This window comes from Rhinatrema bivittatum, chromosome 8, assembly GCF_901001135.1.
Source record: "Rhinatrema bivittatum chromosome 8, aRhiBiv1.1, whole genome shotgun sequence".
Taxonomy (NCBI): domain Eukaryota; kingdom Metazoa; phylum Chordata; class Amphibia; order Gymnophiona; family Rhinatrematidae; genus Rhinatrema; species Rhinatrema bivittatum.
In genome coordinates, this window is record NC_042622.1 from 87,247,907 (window position 1) to 87,272,744 (window position 24,838).

General features: G+C 44.1%; 1 protein-coding gene across 1 annotated transcript in view; it reads right to left on the reverse strand.

Annotated features, from left to right (window-relative positions):
• SETX (senataxin) overlaps positions 1-24,838 on the reverse strand; it is a 383,775-nt gene that overhangs the window by 185,797 nt on the left and 173,140 nt on the right. The window contains 1 exon segment of the mRNA XM_029613495.1: positions 14,619-14,709. Within this exon segment, the coding sequence (XP_029469355.1) occupies positions 14,619-14,709 (91 nt within the window).

Consider the following 24,838-nt stretch of genomic DNA (forward strand, 5'->3'; position numbering starts at 1 on the left):
AGCATGTTTGTCATTTATTAGTTTATGCACTGTGCATGGTGTTTTAAATTGTACTCTTTGTTCTATTGGGAGCCAGTGTAAATCTGCAAGTGTCTGGGTGATATGATCTCTTCTGCCTTTACCATTAAGTATTCTGGCAGCAGAGTTCTGTAGTATTTGCAGTGATCTGATAGTAGTATATGGCAATCCTAGGAAAAGTGTGTTACAGTAGTCTGTGCTGGCAAATATTAATGTTTGTAGTATTGTATGAAAGTGTTCCTGATTTAATAAGGGTTTTAGTCTTCTAAGGACCATTAGTTTGGCGTAGCCTTCTCTTGCTTTTATTGATATGTGTTGTTTAAGGCTCAGTTCTGTGTCTATAATTACTCCTAGGTTTCTAGCTTTATCAGTTAGCTCAATTGATTTGCTATTTTTAAGTTGGATGGGATTTTGAATTCTTTCAATGTTTTTTCGTTCAAGATGTATAAATTCTGTTTTTCGATGTTGATTACTGGTTCCATTTGATTTAATAGTTGTTTTATTATGTCTAGGTATAACATTGCAAAATTCAGTGTTTTTTCAATTGTTTCTTCAACTGGTAGAATTAATTGAATGTCGTCAGCATATATGTAGTGTATGATACCTAGCCCCACTAGCAGGTGGCAGAGGGGGAGCATGTAAATGTTAAATAGCGTCGCTGAGAGTGCTGAACCCTGGGGGACGCCTGTCTTTAGTTTGATTTTGTCTGATATTGTGTTTTTTCTGTACCTGATATGGGAACATTTCTAAGATGCGCAATGGAAGATGCTCTCTCTCAGTTGATGCGCTGAAACCGATCCTGGTAAGGGAGTTTTTGAAGAAATATGACAGAACTGAACGCAGTTTGTGATCCAGTTTGATATGGTTCTTTTGGAAACTGCAACTCCTAGTGAGTTCGGGTTGAATGATATGAATAATTGAGAAGACTTTTCTTAGCATGAGGCGTGGGAAAGAAAATTGGAAGGGTGATGCTTTGATTGATATGAAAAGCTGACACTACCTTGGGAAGGAATTTAGGATGGGTTCTTAGAACTATTTTGTCATGATAAAACTGTAGGTACAGTGAGAAATGAACTAAGGCTTGAAGTTCACTCTTCGGGCTTCACTTATTGCTACTAGGAAAACCACCTTCCAAGTCAGATATTTCAAATGAGAAGATTGCAGCGGCTTGAATGGAGGTTTCATTAAAGCTTGATAAGACTATGTTTAGGTCCCATGTGACCGGTGGTTTTTGGAGCGGAAGGTGAAGATTAAAAAGCCCTTTTATGAAACGAGTTATTAAAGGATGTGAGGCTATGGAGATGCCATTAAGTCTTTCATGATAAGCCGCTATGGCACTGAGATGTACTCTTACTGATGAAGTAGCTGAGCCTGATTTAGAAAGATGAAGCAAGTAACTGAGAATTTCTGCAGGTGTTGAAGAGAAAGGAAGAATCTTCTGAGTTTGGCACCATGTAGTATCTCTCTTCCATTTGAAGGAGTAGTTTTTTCTTGTTCACGGTTTTCTTAATGCTATTATGATACATTGAATATCAGCTGAGAAAGTCAAGCCCTGTAAAATTTCGTGTTCAACCACTAAGCTGTCAGGTGGAGGGAGGAGAGTGCCCCCCCTCTTGAGTCAGTAGATATGGATCTTGACAGAGATCCCAAGGCTCTTTTTCAGAGTACTGTACTAGATAAGCGAACCAGCGTTGTCTCGGCCATGCAGGCGCTAAGAGTATCATTCGAGATCGGTCTTGAATCAATTTCTGAACTGTCCTTGATATGAGAGGAATTGGAGGAAATGCATAAAGGAGACTTTGAGACCATGACATCAAGAAGGCATCTTGCCTGAATCTGATGGGGCTGGGATGTACTGAGCAAAACTGATGAACTTTCCGATTCTATTCCGTTGAAAAAGGTCTATCCAAAGGTTACCCCATTGTAGGAAAATTTGGTTTGCTACTGAGGTAATCGGCTAACGTATTCACCATGCATGGTAGGTAAGTTGCCTTTAACATTACTGAATTTTTGAGTGCCCATTCCCAGATCCAAATTGCTTCCCTGCAAAGAGTCCAAGAACCTGACCCTCCTTGCTTGTTTATATAGAACATCGCAACTTGATTGTCCATGTATATCATCAAGGTCTGACCTCATAAAAGAGGTGTGAAAGCTTTCAGAGAAAACTTCCTGGCACTGAGTTCCAAGAGATTTATTGGATATGTCCTTTCGATTTGTGCCCATAGACCCTGTGTCTTGTAATTTAGTAGATATGCTCCCCATCCTTATGTAGAGGCATCTGTTATGAGGATTAGGTTGTGGGTGTGCTCTTGAAGTGGAGATCCCACTGTCAGACCCACAGGATATAACCACCAACAAATGTCCTTTGCCATGGATTCCATAATTGTCACCACTGTGGACATCGGCATGAAAAATTGAATCCACTGTGTTTTTAATCCCCATTGAAGATGACACATATGAAGGCAAGTGTGGGAAACTACGAGAATTGCAGCTGCCAAGTGACCCAGAAGAGTCAGAATTTGGTAGGCAGTTACTTTGTCTTTAAAAGTAAATCTGTACCTAGTTGATGAAATTGACTGATCCTCTCCTGAGGGAGGAATGTATGAGCTTCGATCGTATTTATCTTCACGCCTATGAACTGAATAATCTGAATCAGTTTGAGTACCAATTTCTCATAATTGATAAGGAAACCCAGAGATTCTAGAAACGAGATTGTCATCTCCAAATGTTGAGACAAGGAGCTCGGGTCGGGAGACACTATTAACCAATCATCTAGGTAAGGGAATAAACGAATTCCTTGACTTCTTAAATGGACTACTGCCACAGGAAGACATTTAGTGATGACTCTGGGAGCAGAGGAAAGACTAAAGGGCAGAACCTTGTACTGGTAGTGTATGGAGTTCACTTGGAAGCACAGGAATCGCTAAAAGGAGGGATGTAGTGGGATGCGAGTGTATACATCCAATCGCTCTCTTGTACGAAAGGGAGAACTAACTTGAGGGATGTCATCTTGAATTTCTTCTTCTGAAGGAATTTGTTCAGTCAGCAAAGGTCTAGAATTGAATGGAGACTCAGTGTTTCGGGATGAGGAAGTATTGGGATTAAACTCTGGAATTGATTTTGCTCTTTGAAATTATTTGGATTGCTTGTTGCTGGAGCAGAATCTGTACCTCTTGCTCTAGAAGATGAATATTGGAGACATCTGTCATCCTGGTAGTGAGGTGAGGGAAATGAGGTTTGGATAGGAAATTGAGATGGTATCCCTCTTTCACAATTTGGAGAACCCATTGGTCCGTGGTGATTTTTTGCCATTCTGTGTAGTAATTTTGGATTCTTCCTCCAATCGGGAACTCTGGCTGTGTCTGAGACATCTTCAAAAAGACTGTGGAGGTTTCTGGAGAGGGGCCTGGGCTGGTTTTTGTTGTTTTCTCTCCCTCTGGTGGGGTCTAGCTTGAGCTGACTGGGATTGTGATGAGATAATTGATAAGATTGGAACTGCTGAGCTCTATATGGTATGTAAGTTTTGCACTGCTTTCTTTGATAGTAGACAGGCTTTCGTTGGTAATAGCACCTGATTGAGGACTGAGGACCTAAAGATCCTAAGAGAGACTGAACTGCTAAATATTGCTCTTTTAATTGAGCTACTGGGTCCTTAAATTTTTCTCCGAATAAACTGTCTTCCACGCAAGGAAGATTAGCTAGTTTTTCATAAACATCTTCTCTGATGGAACTAGAGCACAGCCATGTCATGCGACGGGCCGCAATGACTGTGGCTAGTTCTGGAGGATGTTTCAAAGGATTCATATACCGCCCTCAGTAGATGTCAGACCCTCTTCAATATCGTAAAATAGTTGGTGCAATTGGTTGTCTTGTCTCTGTACGGAGAAAGGTTTTAGTAGCTGGAGGATTTCATAAAGGTACTGGACAATGTAAAATTGATGCTATTGTATACGAGAAGCTAGCATCGCACTTTGAAAAGATCTTCTAGCATACTCATCAAGAATTCTATGATCTTTTATCGGAGGAGAAGAAGAATGTAGCTTGGTCTTCTTCGCTTGCTTCATCGCTGACTCCATAACTACTGACGCATGGGGAAGCTGAACTACTCAATAGGTATTAGATTTCTGTAATCTGAATTTCAGATCTAGTTTCCTAGAAACAGGAGGTATTGACTGGGGAGATTTCCAAGTTTTTGAGAGAACGCAGTCTAACAGCTTGTGTGACGGTAAAGCTGATGGTTCAGCAGGAACATCTAGAATTTTAAGAACTCCAAAAACTTCTTCCCTATGGTCTGGTAGTTTTCTGATTCCCACTCCCAGGAGGTTTCCCAATTTTTCAATAAAACGAGAATAGGTGAGGTCTTTAGGTGGTGAGGAATGGTCAGGAAGTTCTTCTGGTGGATCAGAGGGTACACCAGTAGAGCTTTCCAGGGAACATTCACCTAGGGAATCTTGCCCTTAGTTTCTCCTCTGAGTTGGGAGAGGGTGGTGAGTTAGGGGAGGTGTGTGGAGGAGCATCCCCTGCTAAACTTGAAAAATGAGGTGGTGATACTTGCGAATGTAAAGTTGAGAATAAATTTGTTATGAAGAGGATAGGACATCATCGGAGCATTTGGATGCTTAAATCGGGGCTCTGTACCATGCCGGATCGAGCCAGCAAATATCGTAAACATCCAGGGTGAATTATAAGCGTATTTTATCTCATTCAAATGCAGAACATATTTAGATATTGATCCAACGAAAATCATTTGATTTTCACAAGTTTTCCTACAAGAAAGCAGCCGGAGGTTCCCTGGCCGAGAGGGTCAAGATGGTGGAGGAACCCGGAGCCAACTCCAACGAGAGCCAAGAGGAGCAAAAGCCTGTCCTTGACTCTGAAATCCCAACCCGAGGCGAATTCCAAACTTGGTTCTGGGAATTGCAACATGACATAAAAACATATAAAACTGAGGTCATGGAGCTGGGGGGAGAATTAAAAGAAGTAGTAAGTGACATGGGCCACTGCCTCTTCAAGTATGAAACACTAACAGAATCACAGGTGGAAAAATTGAGTACCCTGCAAAAAGATAATAAAACTATGTCTGCAGAGATATCTCAATTTGCTATGAAGTTAGAAGATATGGAAAATAGAAAATGGAGAGTAAATCTACAATTCTGTGGAGTCCCTGATACACCTGAATACTCGGACAGTGCTTGAGTGGTAACCCAGATGTGCAAAGATATTTTAAGTGGAGGAAATACCAAAAATACGACACTCCTCAAAAAAGAGGTTCACATAAAGATTGAAAGGGCCCATTGTGCCCTAGGCCCGAAACCAATTAAAAGGCCGTGTGACATTGTCGCATGTTTTCATGAGTTTGCAGTCAAAGAATGTAACTACTCAATGGTGCGTAAACAAACACTGCAACAAGAGGGTGATGGTATACAAATATTTGCAGATATATCTCCCATTACCCTCAGGAAACGTCGGGACTTGAAACCAGCAACAACACTCCTGTGTAGCGAGAACATTCATTACCGATGGCCAATTCAACAATCAATCCAGAATCCATAGACCATTTTCTGAAGGACATCATTCTCAGTTTTGACTGACGATCAAAGCGTTTTCCTAGACAAGGATATTTCCCCGCATGAAGTTACACTGGCAATTAAACACTTAAAGCTAAATAAGTCTCTGGGCCTAGATGGCTTTTCAGCCCGTTTCTATCAGTGCTTTGCAAATGAATTGGTCCACCCACTAGCCAAAATGTTTAATGTGCTGCGCTCTGACGGATCCTTATCTTCAAATTCTAATTTAGCAGGGGTATCGGTAATAGCTAAGCCTGGATGAGACCCATGATTTGTGGTTCATATCGATCCATATCCCTCCTTAATATAAGATTTAAAATTACTAGCTAAAATTCTAGCGAATAGACTTAATAGTTTTATAGCACATATTATAAATTCTGATCAAGCTGGATTCATTCCTGGATGGATGGCCTCGGACAATGTCCGTAAAATTCTGGACTCTATATGGTGGGCGAAATAGCAAAAGCTCCCCTTTCTAATTATGGCCATGGACGCTGAAGAGGCCTTTGACTTAATTCATTGGCCTTATTTATTCAAAGTACTTCAAAAATTGAAGTTTGGCACTTTCTTCCTCAAATGGTTAAACAAGCTCTTCGACTCTATGGCTTGTATTAAGGCTAATGGGGAATACTCTGCAACCTTTCCAGTGGGACGAGGCATGCGTCAGGGATGTCCTCTATCCCTGCTTCTATTCACCCTATTCATAGAACCCTTAGCTCAAAAGATCCACGAAAACTCCATGGTTAGCGGAATTCATGTGGGTGAGTTCTCATCAAAATTATGAATGTTCGCAGACGATGTTTTATTTACAATTATGAATCCCATGACTTCTCTCCTGGAGACTGACAAGGACATTGCTCAATTTAGCTCTGTTTCTGGGTTCTCAATAAATTGTGATAAATCTGAGATCCTTAATATAACCCTCCTGGCTAGCCAGGTAAAAGATCTTAAACAGAGATTCCAGTTCAGATGGGCCAAAGAAAAAATTAAATACTTAGGAATCTATATTGGTGTTACGAAGATATATTTCAGCTTAATTACCCACCTCTTATTGCATGCATTTACCGTGATTTTGAAGAATGGGACTGTTATCATATCATGGCTAGGCCATATTGCAACACTAAAAATGAATGTTCTTCCCAGGTTTAGCTATCTCTTTCAAACAATTCCTTATAATATCCCATCAGAGACACTAAAAGCATGGCAACGCAGGCTAATAAAATTTATTTGGAAAGGAAAACATCCCAAAATAACCCAAAGGATTTTATTCCAACCCAAAATGCAAGGTGGCCTGGCGGTGACTAATCTTCTGTGGTATCATGCTGCTGCTCAATTAAAAGCTATTATCGATTGGCATAAGACGACACCACATAAACCATGGGCGATCTTTGAACAAGAAGTTATAGGCCGCATGCCTTTACAGGTTTTACTGTGGCAATCCAAAAAGACTTGGCCACTTAATTCAGTCTTTCCCTGAACCTATTCTACATACATTACAAACATGGGACAGGTGGAAGCTTACCATTACAGGTCCTAAATCCTGGTCAATTAATACCTTCCTCTATACCTTCCTCTATCACCCTATGGATTTTTTGGACAGATTGGCTTTTCAATCCTTTTCTACTTGGATAAAGAAGGGTATCCATAGCTGTGCTCAGGTCTGGGAATCCCATGGTATGTTAGAATTTAGCACTTTACAAACAAGATATGATTTACCCTCTTCTGAATATTTTCATTATATGCAACTCAGACACTTTACAGACCCCATCGATACAACAGGACCTTACTAAAAATGTTACCATGTTTGAGGCGTATTGTAAATCAGCGGATAAAACACAGAAAATAATGTCTAAAATTTACAACTTGTTGAACCAGGAAATTAAACAAAAGCCAGTCTTTGCACAGGTCTGGGAGGCAGGAACAAGAGGATGATTTCTGTACCAGCACCTATCGCTCAATTAGTAAAGATCTGATCTCTACCACACCAATTGAAAATGGTCTTAAACTTTTATATAGATGGTATTATACTCCATCAAAACTTCACCAGATCTACCCTAGTGTATCAGATAAATGCTGGAAGGTCTGTGGTGAACATGGTACATTTTACCATTTGTGGTGTAATTGTCGCTTTGTAAAAGAATTTTGGCTGGACATCTCTAATTGGCTAAGTGTTGTTGTTAAAAGCGAGATATTTACTCCCAAAACAGCGCTGTTAAATGAACCATATGTTAAAGGGAACAAGTGTCAAAAAGAAACTAATAAAATTCATTTCTACAGCAGCTAGATGTGAAATGGTCAGAAAATGGAGGGAATGTACAGTGCCCACTTTAGCGTTAGTCCAGACTCGCAGAGAAGAACTTTATCGACTGTGCAAAGTAACTGCATACAAAAATAAAAGGGTATCAGCATTTTTAAAAAAACACAGTCCCCTTATCTGAACTGGAGAACTACACAAACTTAAATCATTGATTATTTTCCCCTTAAGACATACCTATCCAACAGACTCTCTTGAGAGGCATGGTTTCTTTGCATATGCAGATTATAAGGGGGGGGGGGGGGAGGGAGAGGGGATGGTTGGGATTTGGGTTAATAATGACAAAAGAGACTAAATGGAGTTATAAGTCTTATTGTGTTATGATAAGGCATACACATTTTTGACATGTAACATGTAAAGAGAGTCAAAATAAGTTACTAATTATGTAGAAGCAGCCTGTGGCAGAACTTATAGTTGTTAGTTTGTTTTTTCTTTATATGACTATACAAATATGACCTTTAATTTTGTAAATGGAGACATACTGCCTGGGATATAGCTTATTATATCATATTGCTGTACACTTTCTGTGGTCTCAAAGTTTGAATTATAAAAAAAAGAATAGATTTGTTATAATTGCAAAAATTTGGTTTATGGCTTCCTGAGAACGAGATGTTATTGTGGTTGTAGTTTTAATTGTAAAGGATGGGAGGACGTCTTTCGGTGGTGTATGCCCGCAGCAAGAATTTCTGAGGAAGGTTGAGGGGTCCAAGAACTTTGCTCTTGTTGAGGCGGCAGTCTGCTTGGAGAAAGTATGTCTTGTAAATGTGATGTTTTTCATTGAGAGCAAGATGAAAGCCCTGAGCACTCCGATCGGACTTTTTGTGAGGAACCAGAGCTAATGGAAGGTGGTTTCTGTGGGGAGACCCACGAGGATGTGACAAGATATCCAGAATGGGATCCCTTGTGAGTTGAAATTTAGATGGAGATATTTTGTTTCTCTGTTTGGATGACTCATGTGTCGATAGGTGTTCCTCATGCGCCGTATAGGCAGAGTGATGGTGCAAATGCATTGATGTGGCGCGAGTTGAGTGATGAGAATGCGTCGATGTGTTGCGAGTCGTGTAATGAGAATGTGCTGATATGTCACGTTTGCTGGGATGTGGTGCAATATGCGTAGAGGAGGACTATTTCGGTTTGGAAGGACTTGATGGCATTGTTGCATCATGCATTGATTTCGGCACAGCATCTGGCATAGACTGTTTCTTCAGCTCATACATCGTACGCAGAGTATTTTGTGGCGCAGACGACGCACTTGTGTCAGGTCCACGCAGGGCTTGCTCGAACTTTAACTTTTTACCATCCGAGTTGGAGCAGTGTTTCTTGGGCCTTGGTTCTACGGAAGAGGATTATTTAGGGATCTGTTGAGACTTCATCCCCAAGCTCAGGAACAATTGAATGGAACAACCTGGAGTGGGAGCATAAGAAATTGACGCTGGTGAATGATTCTCCCGAAGGCTGGCGATTTTTAAGGCCCATTGCCTTTGTGCTCCGGAGGACATTTGTCCACAATCCCTACATGATGCTTGGTCATGGTCCAGGCCCAGGCAGATATAATAATAATTGTGATTATCAGTGATGGACATTACGTGTCCACACTGACAATATTTAAAGCCTGGATTTTTCGAAGCCATAATAGCACTGAAAAGTGATGTTTCAGAGTCGCTAACATGAATAAAAAATATACCTGAAGAGTGTGTGCAGAAAAAATGTCCGTGCTCGAGCGCGGAAAAAAATGTAACTGAAGAGTGACCGTGAGTTGCGTGCAGGAAATGCCGCGCATGCGCAGCACAAAAGAATTTGAATCTTGAAGAAAGTGTCCGCTTGAGTGCGCCAGTGACATCACCCAAATAGCAGGACTAATTCAGCCTGCTTATCGACAGAAAATTATAAAAATATTCCAAAAGTAATAAAGAAAAAACCCCAAAACGTTAATTATATAAGTCTTCATATCCCTTGACTCAATACTTGGTAGAAGCCCCCTTTGTAGCAAAAAAGAGCCAAGAGTCATTTAGGATAAGCATCTACTAACTTTGTACAGTGGGATAGTGGAGTTTTTGCCCATGTTTCTTGGCAGAAGAGCTCAAGCTCTTCCAAGGTGGTTGAGAATCATCTGTGGACTCCAGTCTAAGTCCTGCCACATATTTTCTATTGGATTCTAACATGGGCTTTGCTGAGTCACTTGAGAACATTAATTCTTTTCTTGCTGAGCCACCCCATTGTTGCTGTTGCTTTAGCTTTACGCTTAGGACTATTGGTCCTGCTGAAATGCAAATTTTCTCACCAATCCTAGGACATGATTTTCCTCCAGATCTGCCTATTCTTTGCCCCATTCAACTTCCCTTTGATCTTCACAAGCCTCCCTGTCCCTACTGTTGCAAAGCAACCTGACAACATAATGCTGCCACCATTATGCTTTACTATAGGGACAGTGTTAGCAGGGCGATGTGCTGTTTGTTTTATGTCATTTACTGCTATACACTAACTATCCCATCTTACTTCTTAGACTTCTGGCATTGGCATACAGACATTTCAAAATGTGGTTTTTTGATTGTATTAACAACCTGCTTTTCAGTTGATAGGGATAATTTGGAAATCTTTAGCTCAGGTGATTTTTTTACATATAGGCACATAGACTATGTTTGCTTTTACTGGAACCTCTGTGTTGGTATGCCCTAACTCTCCTGTTTAATTAGTATCCTTCAATGAAACATTCCTCCAAACCATGCACTGCTGAGTGACTGTTGGCTTTCCTCCTTGTTCTAGTTTAAAAGCTGCTCTATCTTCTTTTTAAACGTTAGTGCCTGCAGCTTGGTTCCACTCTGCTTAAGGCAGAACCCATCCTTTCGGAAAAGTCTCCCCCCTTCCCCAAAAGTTTCCCCAGTTCCTTACAAAACTGAATCCCTCTTCCCTGCACCATTGTCTCATCCACACATTGAAACTCCAGAGCTCTGCCTGCCGCTGGGGACCTGCCACCTTGGAGGTTCTGGATTTCAGCTTTCTACCTAAAATCCTAAATTTTGCTTCCAGAACCTCTCTCCCACATTTTCCTATGTCATTGGTGCCCACATGTCCCACGACAGCCAGCTCCTCCCCAGCATTGCCTATAACCCTATCTAGGTGAAGCGTGAGGTCTGCCACCTTCGCATCAGGCAAGCAAGTTACAAAGCGGTTCTCACGTCCACCAGCCACCCTATCTACATTTCTAATAATTGAATCACCAACGATGATGGCGGCCTAACCCTTCCCTCCTGGGCAGTAGCCCTAGAAGACATGTCCTCGCACTGAGGACAATACATCACCTGGAGAGCAGGTCCTTACTACAGGATCACTTCCTGCTACACCAGGGTGATGTTCTACTGGGAGACCTTTCTGATCCAAGGCAGCACTGAAGCTGCCAGCCTGGTTTTGGGACTTTGCTACTATGTCCCTGAAGGTCTCATCTATGTACCTCTCTGTCTGCCTCAGCTCATCCAAGTCTGTCACTCTAGCCTCCAGAGATCGGACTCGTTCCCTGAGAGCCAGGAGCTTTTTGCACAGAGTGCACACATGCAATCTCTCACCAGCAGGTAAAAAAAAAATCATATATGTGACAATCAATGCAAAAGACTGGAAAGCCCCCCTCTTGCTGCTGGACTGCTGCCCTCATTTTAATTTTGTTGAGCTCCTAGTTAAGTTTAGGATTCTAAGGGAGTTGGAATTAGAGTACTTTACATTTACAGGTGAATTTAATAAGGGCTGGTGCAATAGTATGATTTAGATAAGAGCCTGATTGATTTTTAATATGAAAGTGTCTCCTGCCTAAAAATCAAGAGTTGAGGGGGTGGGAAAGACAGACATTAGAATTACTTCTGGCTTGCTTATTATCTCAGACACACACAAATTCTAAAGTGTTGCGACCGTTGGTGCTAGACGGCTTCACCCCATTTGCCTCACCTTGTTCACGGCTCCTCCCACATCCCTAGGGAAAATGGCTGCCGCTGCGTCTACAAAACGTGGGTGGCGTGCGCGCGTGCACCCTAGTAGGCCCTTGGGAGGAGCATGGCGGGAGGCAGCACCATAGCCATTCCCGGGACGCCGGAGAGGCTATGGTGCTGCCTCCCGCCATGCACGTCTTTATTCCAGCATTGGCGCGAACCTCAGGGGCGTTCCCCTCTACTGACGTCACGCCATCCGGGTATATAGCCTGTACTAAGTTGCTAGTTCGTTGAGTTAGCAAAGGATTGATTTCGGCCGGTTCTAAGCTTCTCTGCCGCTTCCGTGCTGCCACTGGAAGCTCTCTCTCTGCCCTTTGGGGTATTGTTAACCTGGGTACCTGCTCCTCGGGGGCCCTCTGCTTTATTTCAGGTGCCTTACAGGGATCAGATACTCGCTCTTCGAGGGCCTGCTCTCCTTGCCTCGGTGCCGCTACCTAACTTCTTCAAACTGGTGGAATCACATACCAACAGCAACCATCTATTGAGTAATCTAACCCTCAGTCTATCTCATCCACAGTACTACCTTGCTGGGAAACCTGCACCGGAATTCCCCTATACCAATGGGGTGAGAAGGGTCCCCTCTGCCGAGGGTCCTGAGACTGCTATTTCCAGACTCACTACTGCCACCACTAGTGGTACACTACAAGCTGTTTAATAAAAGAACTAAACTCTGTGTTTGTGCGTCTGTATTTAGCTCAGTACTGTGGCGCCTCATGGGGCTCCTCCCTGTCCTCATCTGCGACAGTACCCAAGAATCCACCCAAACATCGCTTAACCATAACAAAGATTATATCCCACTTTTTCACCTTTCTCCAAACTTTTTAAGTACAAAGCTTTCCCAAAGCTATACATACCAATCCTCTTTATTTAATTGATCTTCACTCAAGGAATTGAAGGGGGCAGTAGAAGAGTAGTAGTAACGCTAAAGATGGTAACTAGTACCAACCACAGGCACACATGTATGCGCTTATGCCTACTCACTTCCAGAGATGTAGCCATTTTATAACATACATGCATATATGCGCACATGATATAAAATAGGCTGAACGCATATACATGTGTGCACAATTTTATATGGATGCGCACATGTGCGTGCAAATGCCATTTCTATCGTGTGAGTGGATTTAATAGAAAATGCATGCCAACTTAATTACCAGTTAAATCACTTGGTTCCCAGTTTGCCCAAGTAAGGGTTAGGACTTTCTAATAACCCCTATTTAAATAGCCTTCCTTTTCCTCTCTTAACCCCAAGCCTTAAAGCCCTGCTGACATGCCTATATTTTTTTGTTTTAGGACTTACACGCCAACCATAGCAGAAGTAAAGTTATGTGGTAGGGGATCCCGGCGTGCGCACTTGTACACACAAGTTTTTAAAGAGTTGGTTTCATTCATAAACCCAGAAACACTCATGCCCCACCTCTTTTTTGGACTTTTTCATTTGTGAGTGTACCAAGAGATACTTGTGTACTCGGGTGGATTTTAAAATCTGCTCAGCATATGCTGGGCTGACGTATCCATCTTATTTCCTGGTTTTGGCACGCGTCAGGCTTTTAAAATTCACCTAAAATTGTGTCCACTTTACAGTGATGGACTTGACAGTGTCTCAAAGGATATTTAAACACATTGAAATTTTCTTATAGCCTTCCTCCATCTTTACCTTTGAATAAAGTTATCCTGGAGTTTTCAGCAGCTCGTTTGTCATGTTTTGATTTCGGCTTTAAATTCACTTCATACAACAAACAGCTTGCATCTTCATCCAGGAGTATTCAAATCAACTCATTACCATGACTGGACACATGTGGGTTCTATTTAACTTAATGTAGGGCATGTTAGTCTTAAGACAATTTTTTTTTTAAAGAATTGTTTTTAATTGAACTAAATTTGGTTTGCTATGACAAAGGGTGTCAAGACTTATGCCAGGGGTGACCAAGTCTGATCCTCAAGAGCCACAAACAGGCCTAGTCTTCAGATATCCATAATGAATATGTATGAGATAGATTTGCATACAAGTGCATGCAATTCCATCTCATGCATATTCATTGTGGATATGCTGAAAACCAGACCTGTTTTTGGTTCTTGAGGACCGGAGTTGGCCACCCTGACTTACGCCATTAAGATGCTTTTACAATATTCTTAATTTTGGAATATTTCTATAATTCACAAACGTGTGCGAAACTCATACGAGTGTGTTTATGGGCTTCTGTTTTATTTTAAAAATTATCCTGTTAGCGTACATAATCAGTAAGCATACTTTGGGGTGTTGATGCCATTGTGCTTGCTATCATACCCCTCAGATGTTTTGGATTGTTCATGCTACTCTTCTTCCTGCCATACACCTCGCTTTATGCCTTAGGATGTTTGTTTATGTTATTTTGTTTATTGTGATATGTAATAAGTACTAGTCATATGTTGTCTATATTGATTTTAATTATGTATATATCCTGTTACCTGCTGAGATTTGTGGATCAGCGGGCTACAAATTGTTTAAATAAATACATTGCTCTTTCACTAAGAAAATAACGAGTATGTTGTGTAGAACAGTGGCACAAACTTCTACTTTAAAAAAAAAGCAGATCAAAAAGCATTAGACAGCAGAAAGTGAAAAATGTACAACAGTTAAGACCTTTTACAGGCACTGCATATTATAATTTAACTAGCAGGAAACACTCTACATGTTAAAAATCAAATTCTCATTCTCTACGCAAAAGACATGCATTGATTCTTTGCTTTTGAAGAACACCTCACCCTTGTAATCAGCAGGATTAACTTGCATGTTAGAGCAGAGGAATAGCTGGTAGGGTGTGTTCTTTTTTTTCTCCTTCCATTCTTGAGCCAGCTGTAAAAAACAAGCTGCAGGATTAATTACCTACAGTGAGAATGGCTTGACAAACTTTTGACATGTATAAAATATTCTGAAAGTTAAAAATCCAAGCCTTCTTAGGTGCAGTGGAACACAGCTGATCAGGAAAACAAAGTGTACCCTTTATAAGAACAGAAACCCATCTAAATCAAAAAAATGAAATATGTTCCATTATTTCAAATCTGTTGCATATTTTAAACTTCCCTTCCAAAACTGAGTGAATGGGGAGAAGAATAATAGCAGTGACCTCAATTTTACAAAAACATCCATTATTCACTAAATTTTGGCCAGCAAATTTACTTACCTAGTTACTTTTTTTTTTTTTTTACTAAGGAGGATATCTATAATCTATCTATAAAAATGTATCAATGGACATACCACCAGTGTTAAAAGCCCATTAAAAATCATGGGCTAAAACAGGGATGTCTGCAAGTCCCTTGGCCTGACAGAGTCATCCACCAATCTCTTGCACCTCCGTGCTTCTCATCTCCTGGTGGCTCCTCCCTCTTCTTCCTTCCTCACTGCAGGGCTTGTTCCAGTCCTTCCTTACTTCCTTCCAACTCCTCAGTTCCCTACTCTCCATCCATGTCTGGCCCCTTATTGTGCCTGATCACAGCCCACAAGATTTCTGTGGCAGCTCTGCACACGCCAGGTGAAGTGTGCGTAAAGCAGAGTTGCTTATCTGTAACAGGTGTTCTCCCAGGACAGCAGGATGTAGTCCTCACATATGGGTGACATCAACAAATGGAGCCCTGTCACGGAGCACTTCTGTTAAAGTTTCTAGAACTTTGACTGGTAAACTGAGCATGCCCAGCATGCCATAATCCGTGTGGCCACAGGGGTCTCCCTTCAGTCTCATTTGTAGCAAAAGGTGCGAACGAAAAAATAAAATAATAAAACAGTTTCGGACAGAACTCCGCGGGGTGGCGGGAGGGTTTCGTGAGGACTACATCCTGCTGACCTGGGAGAACACCTGTTACAGGTAAGTAACTCTGCTTTCTCCCAGGACAAGCAGGATGGTAGTCCTCACATATGGGTGATTAGCAAGCTACAGGCTGACTCATATTTATTTGGACCAACAGCATACAACTTGTGCAACAGGCACAACTGGTGTACTGTTGGTAAAAATGAGGCAGCCTGAAAATCACAGCAGATGGATGTGGAAGGAGTTGGGATTATTGCTGGAAATAAGTTTTTCAAGACGGATTGGCCAAAGGCAGAGTCTTGATGTCCTTCCTTGTCCAGGCAGTAATGCGCTGCAAATGTGTGGAGAGAGCTCCATGTTGCAGTTTTACAGATCTCGGCAATCGGTACGGAACGGTAGTGTGCTACTGACATTTCCATTCTCTGAGTGTGCCTTCACTCGTCGCTGTAGTGGAAGGCCTGCTTGCTAGTAACAGAATGCGATGCAGTCTGCCAACAAGTTTGACAGTGTTTGCTTGCCCACCGCATTCCCAAATCTGTTCTTATCAAAAGAGACAAAGAGTTGGGTGGACTTCCTGTAGGCTGTAGTGCGATCTAAGTAAAACGAAAGAGCACGCTTACATTCCAAGGTGTGGAGAGCTTGTTCACCTGGGTGAGCGTGAGGTCTTGGAAAGAAAGTGGGCAAGACTATGGACTGATTTAAATGGAAATCAGTTACCACCTTAGGAAGGAATTTAGGCCGAGTAAGGAGAACCACCCGGTCATGGAGGAACCTTGTGTAGGGTGAGTAGGTCACAAGGGCCTGTAACTCACTCACTCTGCGAGCAGATGTGATGGCTACTAGGAAAAGAACTTTCCATGTAAGGTATCTGAGCTCACAGGAGTGCAAGGGCTCAAAAGGAGTGTGCATGAGCCGTGCAAGCATGACACCGAGGTCCCATGCCACGACCGGTGGCCATAGAGGAGGCTTAAGTTGTACTAACCATCTCATGAAGCGACTACCAGGGGTTGCGCTGTTATCGGGGCATCCCCTATTCCTTGATAGTAAGCAGAGATGGCACTAAGGTGCACTCGGATATATGATGTCTGGAGACCAGATTCCGAGAGGTGCCAGAGATAATCCAATAGACTCGATGTGGGGCAAGAAAAGGGGTCCAAGCCCTTGTGTGTGCACCACAAGGTAAACCTCTTCCATTTAGAGTGGTAGGATTTCCGCGTGGAAGCCTTCTGTGAAGCTACTAGGACTTCAGATACGACACTAGAAAGGTTGAGTGGTTGTAGTATCAGCCTTTCTACATCCAGGCCATCAGAGAGAGGGCCTGGAGGTTCGGGTGTCGTAACTTGCCGTGATTCTGTGTTATAAGGTTGGGTGATGTGCCCAGGCGAATGGGGTCCTGGACAGAAAGGTCGCGAAGTATGGGAAACCAAATTTGGCACGGCCAGTACGGGGCTATTAGAATCATTAAGCCCCGGTCCTGTTGTAGCTTCACGAGAATCTTGCTTATTAGTGGAATCGGAGGATATGCATAAAGCAGGCCTTTGTTCCAGGGACGGGCGAAGGCATCCCTGGCTAGTACATGCCGGTCCCTGTGCAGGGAGCAGAAGTTTTCCACCTTGTGGTTCTGACTGGACACAAAGAGGTCGATGGTTGGATGACCCCACCGGTGGAAGATTCTGCTCACAACCGAGGGATCCAGAGACCATTTGCAGGGCTGGAAGTGTTGGCTCAGGTGGTCCGCCAGTTCATTCTGTGTGCCTGCTAGATAAGTGCTACAGGGCCCAGGCCCAAATCTGCGCTGCCTCCTGGCAAAGCAGATAAGAGTCCGTGCCCCCCTGTTTGATTAGGTACCACATTGCAACTTGGTTGTGTGTTTGTTGGAGAGGTAATTCTGAAATGCATAAAGGGCGTACTGCATCGCTCGAAGCTCCAGAAAGTTGATTTGATGGGTTGTTTTGGCTTTTGTCCAAGTCCCTTGAGTTTGAAGGTCTTGGACGTGGGCTCCCCAACCTAGGTTGGAGGCGTCCGTAGTTAAGGTCAACTGAGGAGCCGTTTGCTGGAAGGGAAGCCCCACTTGTAAATTGGCTTTATGTGTCTACCAGGAAAGGGACAGATGAAGCTGGCTGGTTATGTGTACCATTTATTTATTTCTTTAATAGGTTTTCTTGACCGTCGTTTAGTAAAAACTTTCACAACGGTTTACAATTTAAGAAAATAAATACATCTTTGAGTAAAATTCTTAAAAGACATACATAATACAATAAAACAAATTTTCAAAACAAGGAGCTAAAATTCATAAAATAATTAAGAACAGTATGAAAGAGTAGGCTTAGTAAAAAAAAAAAAAAAGATCACTCAGCTATGTTGTAGGCTCTCTTAAACAACCAGATTTTCAGGTTCCGTCTAAAACTTTCAAAAATTAGACTGTATTCTTAGCTCGGGAGGCATTTCGTTCCAATGTTTTGGGCCTGCTAGTGAAATAGCTCGCTCTCGTACTGATGTTAGTCTGGCCGTGTTAATGTAGGGTAGTGACAACAAACCCTTGTTTGCTGATCTTAGGCTCCTTTGTGGCGTATGTAGCCGTATTGCAGCTTTCAACCAGTCGTTTTGGTCGCCAAAGATTACTTTATGTAAGGTACATAATGTTTTAAAGAGAATGCAAGACTCAATTGGTAGCAACGCTACTAATACTGGTGTTATGTGCTCGTTTTTTCTTTTTCCCATCAATATTCTAGCGGCGGCATTCTGTAGAAGCTGTAATGGCCTAATTGTTGATGCTGGAAGACCTAGGAACATGGACGACAGTGGCTGAGTTGCTTGTTGCCACTGCGATTTCAGAGTCCATTGGGTCACTCTCATGGCAAGATGTGTCATGGGGTGACATGGACTGTTGTTGCCATGTGGCCGAGCAACCTTAGTAGCTGGCCAACTGAGGCTCTTTTTCGACGGTGGATAAAGCTGGCAAGTTTGGACAGCGTAGTTGCACAGTCGCTGGGTAAGAATGCTCTGGACAGTGTCGTATCTAGGTCTGCTCCTATAAAGGAGAGAAGATGAGATGGTGTCAATTGGGATTTGGGGTAATTTATTAGAAATCCCAACTCATTTAGAAGCCTTATGGTGAGACCGAGAAAGTCGAGGGCTCCTTGTTTTGTCTGGCTTTTTATGAGCCAGTCGTCCAGGTATGGAAAACCGTATACGCCTGTGCTGTGTAATTGCGCAGCCACGACTGCCAGGCACTTCGTAAAGACTCAAGGCGCCGAGGCTAGGTCGAATGGTAGTAGCTTGTATTGATAATGACTGCCGGCCCACCACAAATAGCAGATATTTGCAATGAGGAGGGGAGATCTCAATATGGGCATATGCGTCTTGAAGGCCAAGACAGCAGAGCAAATCCCCTTGTTGAAGTAGAGGAAGCATAGTGCCCAGGGAAACCATCCTGAACCATCCATTGAGAAGCAAGGCATTCAAGGCACGGAGGTCCAGAATAGGCCGGAGGCCGCCAGTCTTTTTTGGAATTAGGAAATATCTGGAGTAGAACCCATTTCCCTGCTAATTCGGTGGAACCGGTTCCACGGCTCTGACTGACAGAAGGGTTGAGAACTCCGACTCGAGTTTTCCTGTGTGGTCGTCCCAACTCCAGGATAGAGTGGGTGGGAAATCCAGGGGCATTTTTGAAAAATTTAGATGGTAACCGTGGGTTACGATGGACAATACCCAGTGGACCATGATGACTGGATGCCAATTTGTTGCAAAGTGGCAAAGGCGGAACCCCACTGGAATATGGCTGCTGCTCTCTGGATAAGAGTCAAAATCCAGCCACAGGGCCAGCTTGTGGAGCTGGCTGTGGTCTAGATGTTCTCGCTTGGCGCGCATGTCCCCTCTGAGGTGCCCGAGCCGATCGTGCACAGGATGCAGGAAGGTAATATCTACATGGCCTGTAGAATTGCTTCTTAGGTTCTCTACGCGTGGACCTGCGGGCTACGGAGGGAACATCTGGGGAGATAGTTGACAACTGGTGCAGGGTCTCATGATGGTCCTTTAACTGGGCCACTGCGTCCTTGTTGCGATCGTCGCTGCTCGACGTCCTCACTCCGCCCTCTTTACCTCTGTGGCGATTCCCTCCAGGTCTGATGGACGGCTGGCTGCCATGGCGTCTCTATGCTGTCTTCCTCCGGCATCCCTGGACCGGCTCGACGTTGCAGTTCCGCCATGTTGCCTAAAGACCTAGGGCGTGCGCTCTGACTGAAGTACCAGCAAGAGTGCAAACCTCAGGGGCGTCCCCCTGAAATGACATCATCCGCTTCCAATATTTAAAGGTTTCTATTTCATTATCTAATTGAGTTAGCAAGGACTTGCTTCGGCTGTCCAAGCTACTCTGCCTCCTCGGACTTACCAGGGGTACCCACTCCTAGGGGGCCTCGCTCTTTTTCTTTACTTTCAGATTACAGATAGGAACCGGTACTCGCTCCTCGAGGGCCCATGTTCCTGGACACTCTGAAGATTCTCTACTGCTTGGAAGCTATCGCTGCTACAAACAATTGTGAGTTACCATTGCTCTCTCAGAGCTTTCCCTGGAACCAGGTACTTGCTCCTCAAGGGCCTAAACCTTTCCAGCTCCTGAGTTTCCTTGAGACCTTATGTGAGTTTTGTCATCTAGTTCTATTCATGAACTCTGCTTACTCACTTTCTACAGTTTCTCAACAGCTCAGCCATCTTGGATTGCTGTTCCAGTACCTGAGTAACTACAGCCCTGCCGGGCATATCAGCTCACTACTGCCACCTCTGGTGGTTTCAAAAACCTGTTTAATGAAAGAACTAGTGTGTGTGTCTCCATACTCAAGCCTAGCCGGTGGTCCCTCTCGGGGGTGTGGTCATCTGCCACCGGCCCAGGGATCCACCCACAACTATATCAGATTCATTACAGATTGCTACTCCTTAGCAAGACGATATCTGAGACACTACAAGATTGCTGACTCCTCCTTCTTTAGGGGCCATTACATCAGATTGCTAACTCCGCACGGAGATTCCTAACAGATTGCTAACTCCTAGCTTGTCAACTAGCTCATTCATATCAGTCCTGGATCTTATCCCCGAACAGGTTGTCTCCGGTACAGGGTAGATCTGCCAGGTTGTCCTGCACTTCCGGGCGTAGGTCTGAGGCCTTAAGCAAGGCCTAGTGTCTAGCACTGATGCCTGCTGCCGAGACTCTGGATGCTGTTTCAAAAGAATTGTAGGCAGCTCTGACTTCATGTTTACCTGCTTCCATTCCTTTTTGTAGGCTTCTTGTTGTTGCTGTGGTAGTGTCTCCGCAATCTCTTGGACTTGTTTCCAGAGATTTCTATTAAATTGGGACATGTATAGTTGATATGCTGCAATTCACGATATCAGCATGGACCCTTGGAAAATCCTTCGTCCCAACTCATCCAATGCTTTCTGATCCTTACCAGGAGAGGCAGAAGAATGTGGATGCAATCGTTTAGCCTTTTTCTGAGCTGATTCTGCAACTAGAGTGGTGGGCAGCTGACTCTTTTGAAAACCTGGGGCTTGTTGAACCAGGTAGGTAGCATCTGTCTTTTTATTGACTGGGGGTACCATACATGGATGTTCCCACAGGCAGTGCATGAGGTCCAAAAGAACTTCATGTACTGGTACTGCTATTATTTCTTTTGGAGCATCTACAAATTGTAAGACCTCCAACATTTTATGGCGAGCATTTTCCTCCATGACCAGTGTAAAAGGTATAGTATCAGACATCTCTGACAAAACTGGCAAAGGAGAGGTCTTCTGGAGGAGATCTTCGCCTTTCCTCTGGCAGTGAAGGCTCTGAGAGTAGGTCCTCTGATGCATCGCCCCATGGATTATAGGGACTTTCGCCTTCTCCCGGTGGAGCTCCCAATGGAGGTAGCATGCCAAAACAGAGGGCGGGAAAGCATAGATGGAATTGGCGCCGGCATAGAGGGCATCGGAGCAGATGAGGTGCGCTTGAGTACCGATAGCCCCGATGGCCCTGGCATCGATGGTTCCTGTGGAGGGACGTGGCCGGGAATCGATCCATCCTCCTCCAAGGAACCCGGTACTGGAATCGGGCCCTGCGGAGGCCTTGATGCCAGAATGTCCAGTGGCAGAGGAGTTGATAAGGCACCGATAAACGTATAGAGGCGCTCGAGGAGCGGTGCCACCATCGAGGGAGCCGGTTCCGGGGCCGGCGCCAGTGGTGATTGGAAGCCTTGTAAGGCTTTAAGCACTGCCTCTTGGACCATGCAGTTTAATTCCTCCCGGGAAGCCGGCATGGGTGGCACAGCGATCGGCGTAAGAGGCAGGCTAGGCTGTGGTTCATCAGACACATCTTCTGAGTGAAACGAGCGCGACAGCGAGTCTGCTCAGGTGTTTCGATCTCCAGGTCGATACTTAAGCACAAAATCAAAACGGTTGAAGAATAAAAACCACCTGGCCTGTCTGTAATTCAAACGTTGTGCGTGGTGGAGATACTCAAGGTTCTTATGATCCGTGAAGACAGTTATTTGATGTTGAGCACATTTGAGCCATGGCCGCCACTCCTCGAATGCAAGCTTTATAGCCAGGAGCTCCTTGTTGCCGAGCCCGTGGAGGCTCGGTGCCTGGCACCGGTATCTGTGGGGAACGCCTAGGGGTCCCAGGTCCAGAGGAGTATGGGGGCTCCTCTCCCCGGGCCCTCTTCACAGGCGGCTCGATGGAAGTTGATGCCGCTGCGGTATTGGTGCCAGCACCGGTCGGGGATGCCCGTCTGTGCCGGTGTCGATGTTTCCCTCTATGCTTGGTCCAGTCTTTCCCCGGCACCGAGAACGATGATGCCAATGTCCTTGATGGAGTTGGTGACGGATAGTCACCCTGTCCAGGGTGCTCTTGGCGAATCGTTTCAGAGGTTGATGGTTTCCTCCACGGTCGGTGGCACTTGAACTGGCTTTGATGGAGCAGTCTGTTTTGAAGCAAACAACTGCTCCATTTTGTCCAGGTGAGTGCGATAGCCTTTGAGGGTCATTTGTGCACAACTAGGGCATCAACTAACGTCGTACGAGGGGCCTAAGCACAAAACACATACTTCATGTGGGTCCGTTATGGACATGGTCCTTGGACACTCGGGACATTTTCTAATTCCAGTCGCCATGTTAAAATTTAGCAGGCGTGTGGTCGGTGACCGTCGAGCACCGAAGCGGTAAGCCGCCGGGAACTGACCACAAGTATCAGAAAACACACTTACCGAGCGTCTGAGGGAACGGAGCGTGATGGGGGACCCCGATGAGGGATTTTTTGAGAAGATAAACTTCAAATAGTTCCTTGACGAAAGTTGTGAGAAGTTTCTCACAGAGCTCCTAAACCGTGAAGCAACTGCTGTGCGGAAAAAAAAAGAGACTGAAGGGAGATCCCTGTGGCCACAGGGATTATAGAAACAGAAATGACGGCAGAAGAAGACCAAACGGCCCATCCAGTCTGCCCAGCAAGCTTTCACACTTGTTTTTTTTCTCATACTTATCTGATACTCTTGGCCCTTAGTAACCTTTTGGTTCTATTTCACTTCCACCCACGCCATTGCTGTTGAGAGTAGTGCTGGAGCTGCATCTAAGTGAAGTATCTAGCTTAATTGGTTAGGGGTAATTAACTGCTGCAATAAGCAAGCTACTCCGACGCTTATTTGTTTACCCAGACTGTGCAATTCAGTCCTTGTTGGTTGTCTGAATATAATTCCACTTTACTTCATTCCCTCCTGCCGTTGAAGCAGTGAGCTATGCTGGATATGCAGTGAAAGTGAAGTATCAGGCATTATTAGGTTTGGGGTAGTAACCGTCGTAACAAACAAGCTACTCCCCGCTTATTTGTGAATGCAAATCCTATTTTCCACATTTCCTCTTGCCGTTGAAGCATAGAGCAATGTTGGAGTCGCATTAACCGTGTGTATGTTTATTGAATAAAGGTATTATCTCCAGGTAGTAGTCGTCATTCCCGCAAGCCACCCCCATGCCTCTTCTCTTCATTCACATCCTCTAGACTTTATGGAGCCACAGTGTTTATCCCATGCCCCTTTGAAATCCTTCACAGTTTTAGTCTTCACCACTTCCTCTGGAAGGGCATTCCAGGCGTCTACCATCCTCTCCGTGAAGAAATACTTCCCGACATTGGTTCTGAGTCTTCCTCCCTGGAGTTTTAAATCGTGACCCTTGGTTCTGCTGATTTTTTTGCAAAGGAAAAGGTTTGTCGTTGTCTTTGGATCATTAAAACCTTTCAAGCATCTGAAGGTCTGTATCATATCCCCCCCTGCAACTCCTTTCCTCCAGGATATACATATTTAGATTCTTCAATCTCTCTTCATAAGACATTCGATGAAGACCATACACCTTTTTGGTCACCCTTCTCTGGACCGCCTCCATCCTGTCTCTGTCCCTTCGGAGATACGGTCTCCAGAACTGAGCACAGTACTCCAGGTGAGGCCTCACCAAGGACCTGTACAAGGGGATAATCACTTCCCTTTTCTTACTCGATATTCCTCTCTCTATGCAGCCCAGCATTCTTCTGGCTTTAGCTATCGCCTTGTTGCATTGTTTCGCCAACTTCAGATCGTTAGACATTATCACCCCAAGGTCTCTCTCCTGCTCCGTGCACATCAGTCCTTCACCACCCATCGAATACATTTCTTTCGGATTTCCACACCCCATATGCATGACTCTGTACTTCTTGGCATTTAATCTCAGCTGCCATATCTTCGACCAGTCTTCCAGCTTCCTTAAATCCCGTCTCATTCTCTCCATTCCTTCCTTGTCCACTCTGTTGCAGATCTTAGTATCATCCGCAAATAGACAAACCTTACCTTCTATTCCATTCGCTAGGTCCCTCACGAAGATATTGAACAGGACCGGTCCCAACACCGACCCTTGCGGCACTCGGCTCATCACTGCTCTCTCTTCCGAGTAAGTTCCATTTACCATCACACATTGTCTTCTGGCCTTCAACCAGTTTGCTATCCAGGTCACCACCTTGGCACTCACTCCCAAGCGTCTTGTTTTATTCACTAGCCTCCTGTGCGGGACCATATCAAAAGCTTTGCTAAAATCCAAGTAGATGACATCTAGTGCTCTTCCACGATCCAATTCCTTAGTCACCCAATCAAAAAAGAACATAAGAACATAAGAAATTGCCATGCTGGGTCAGACC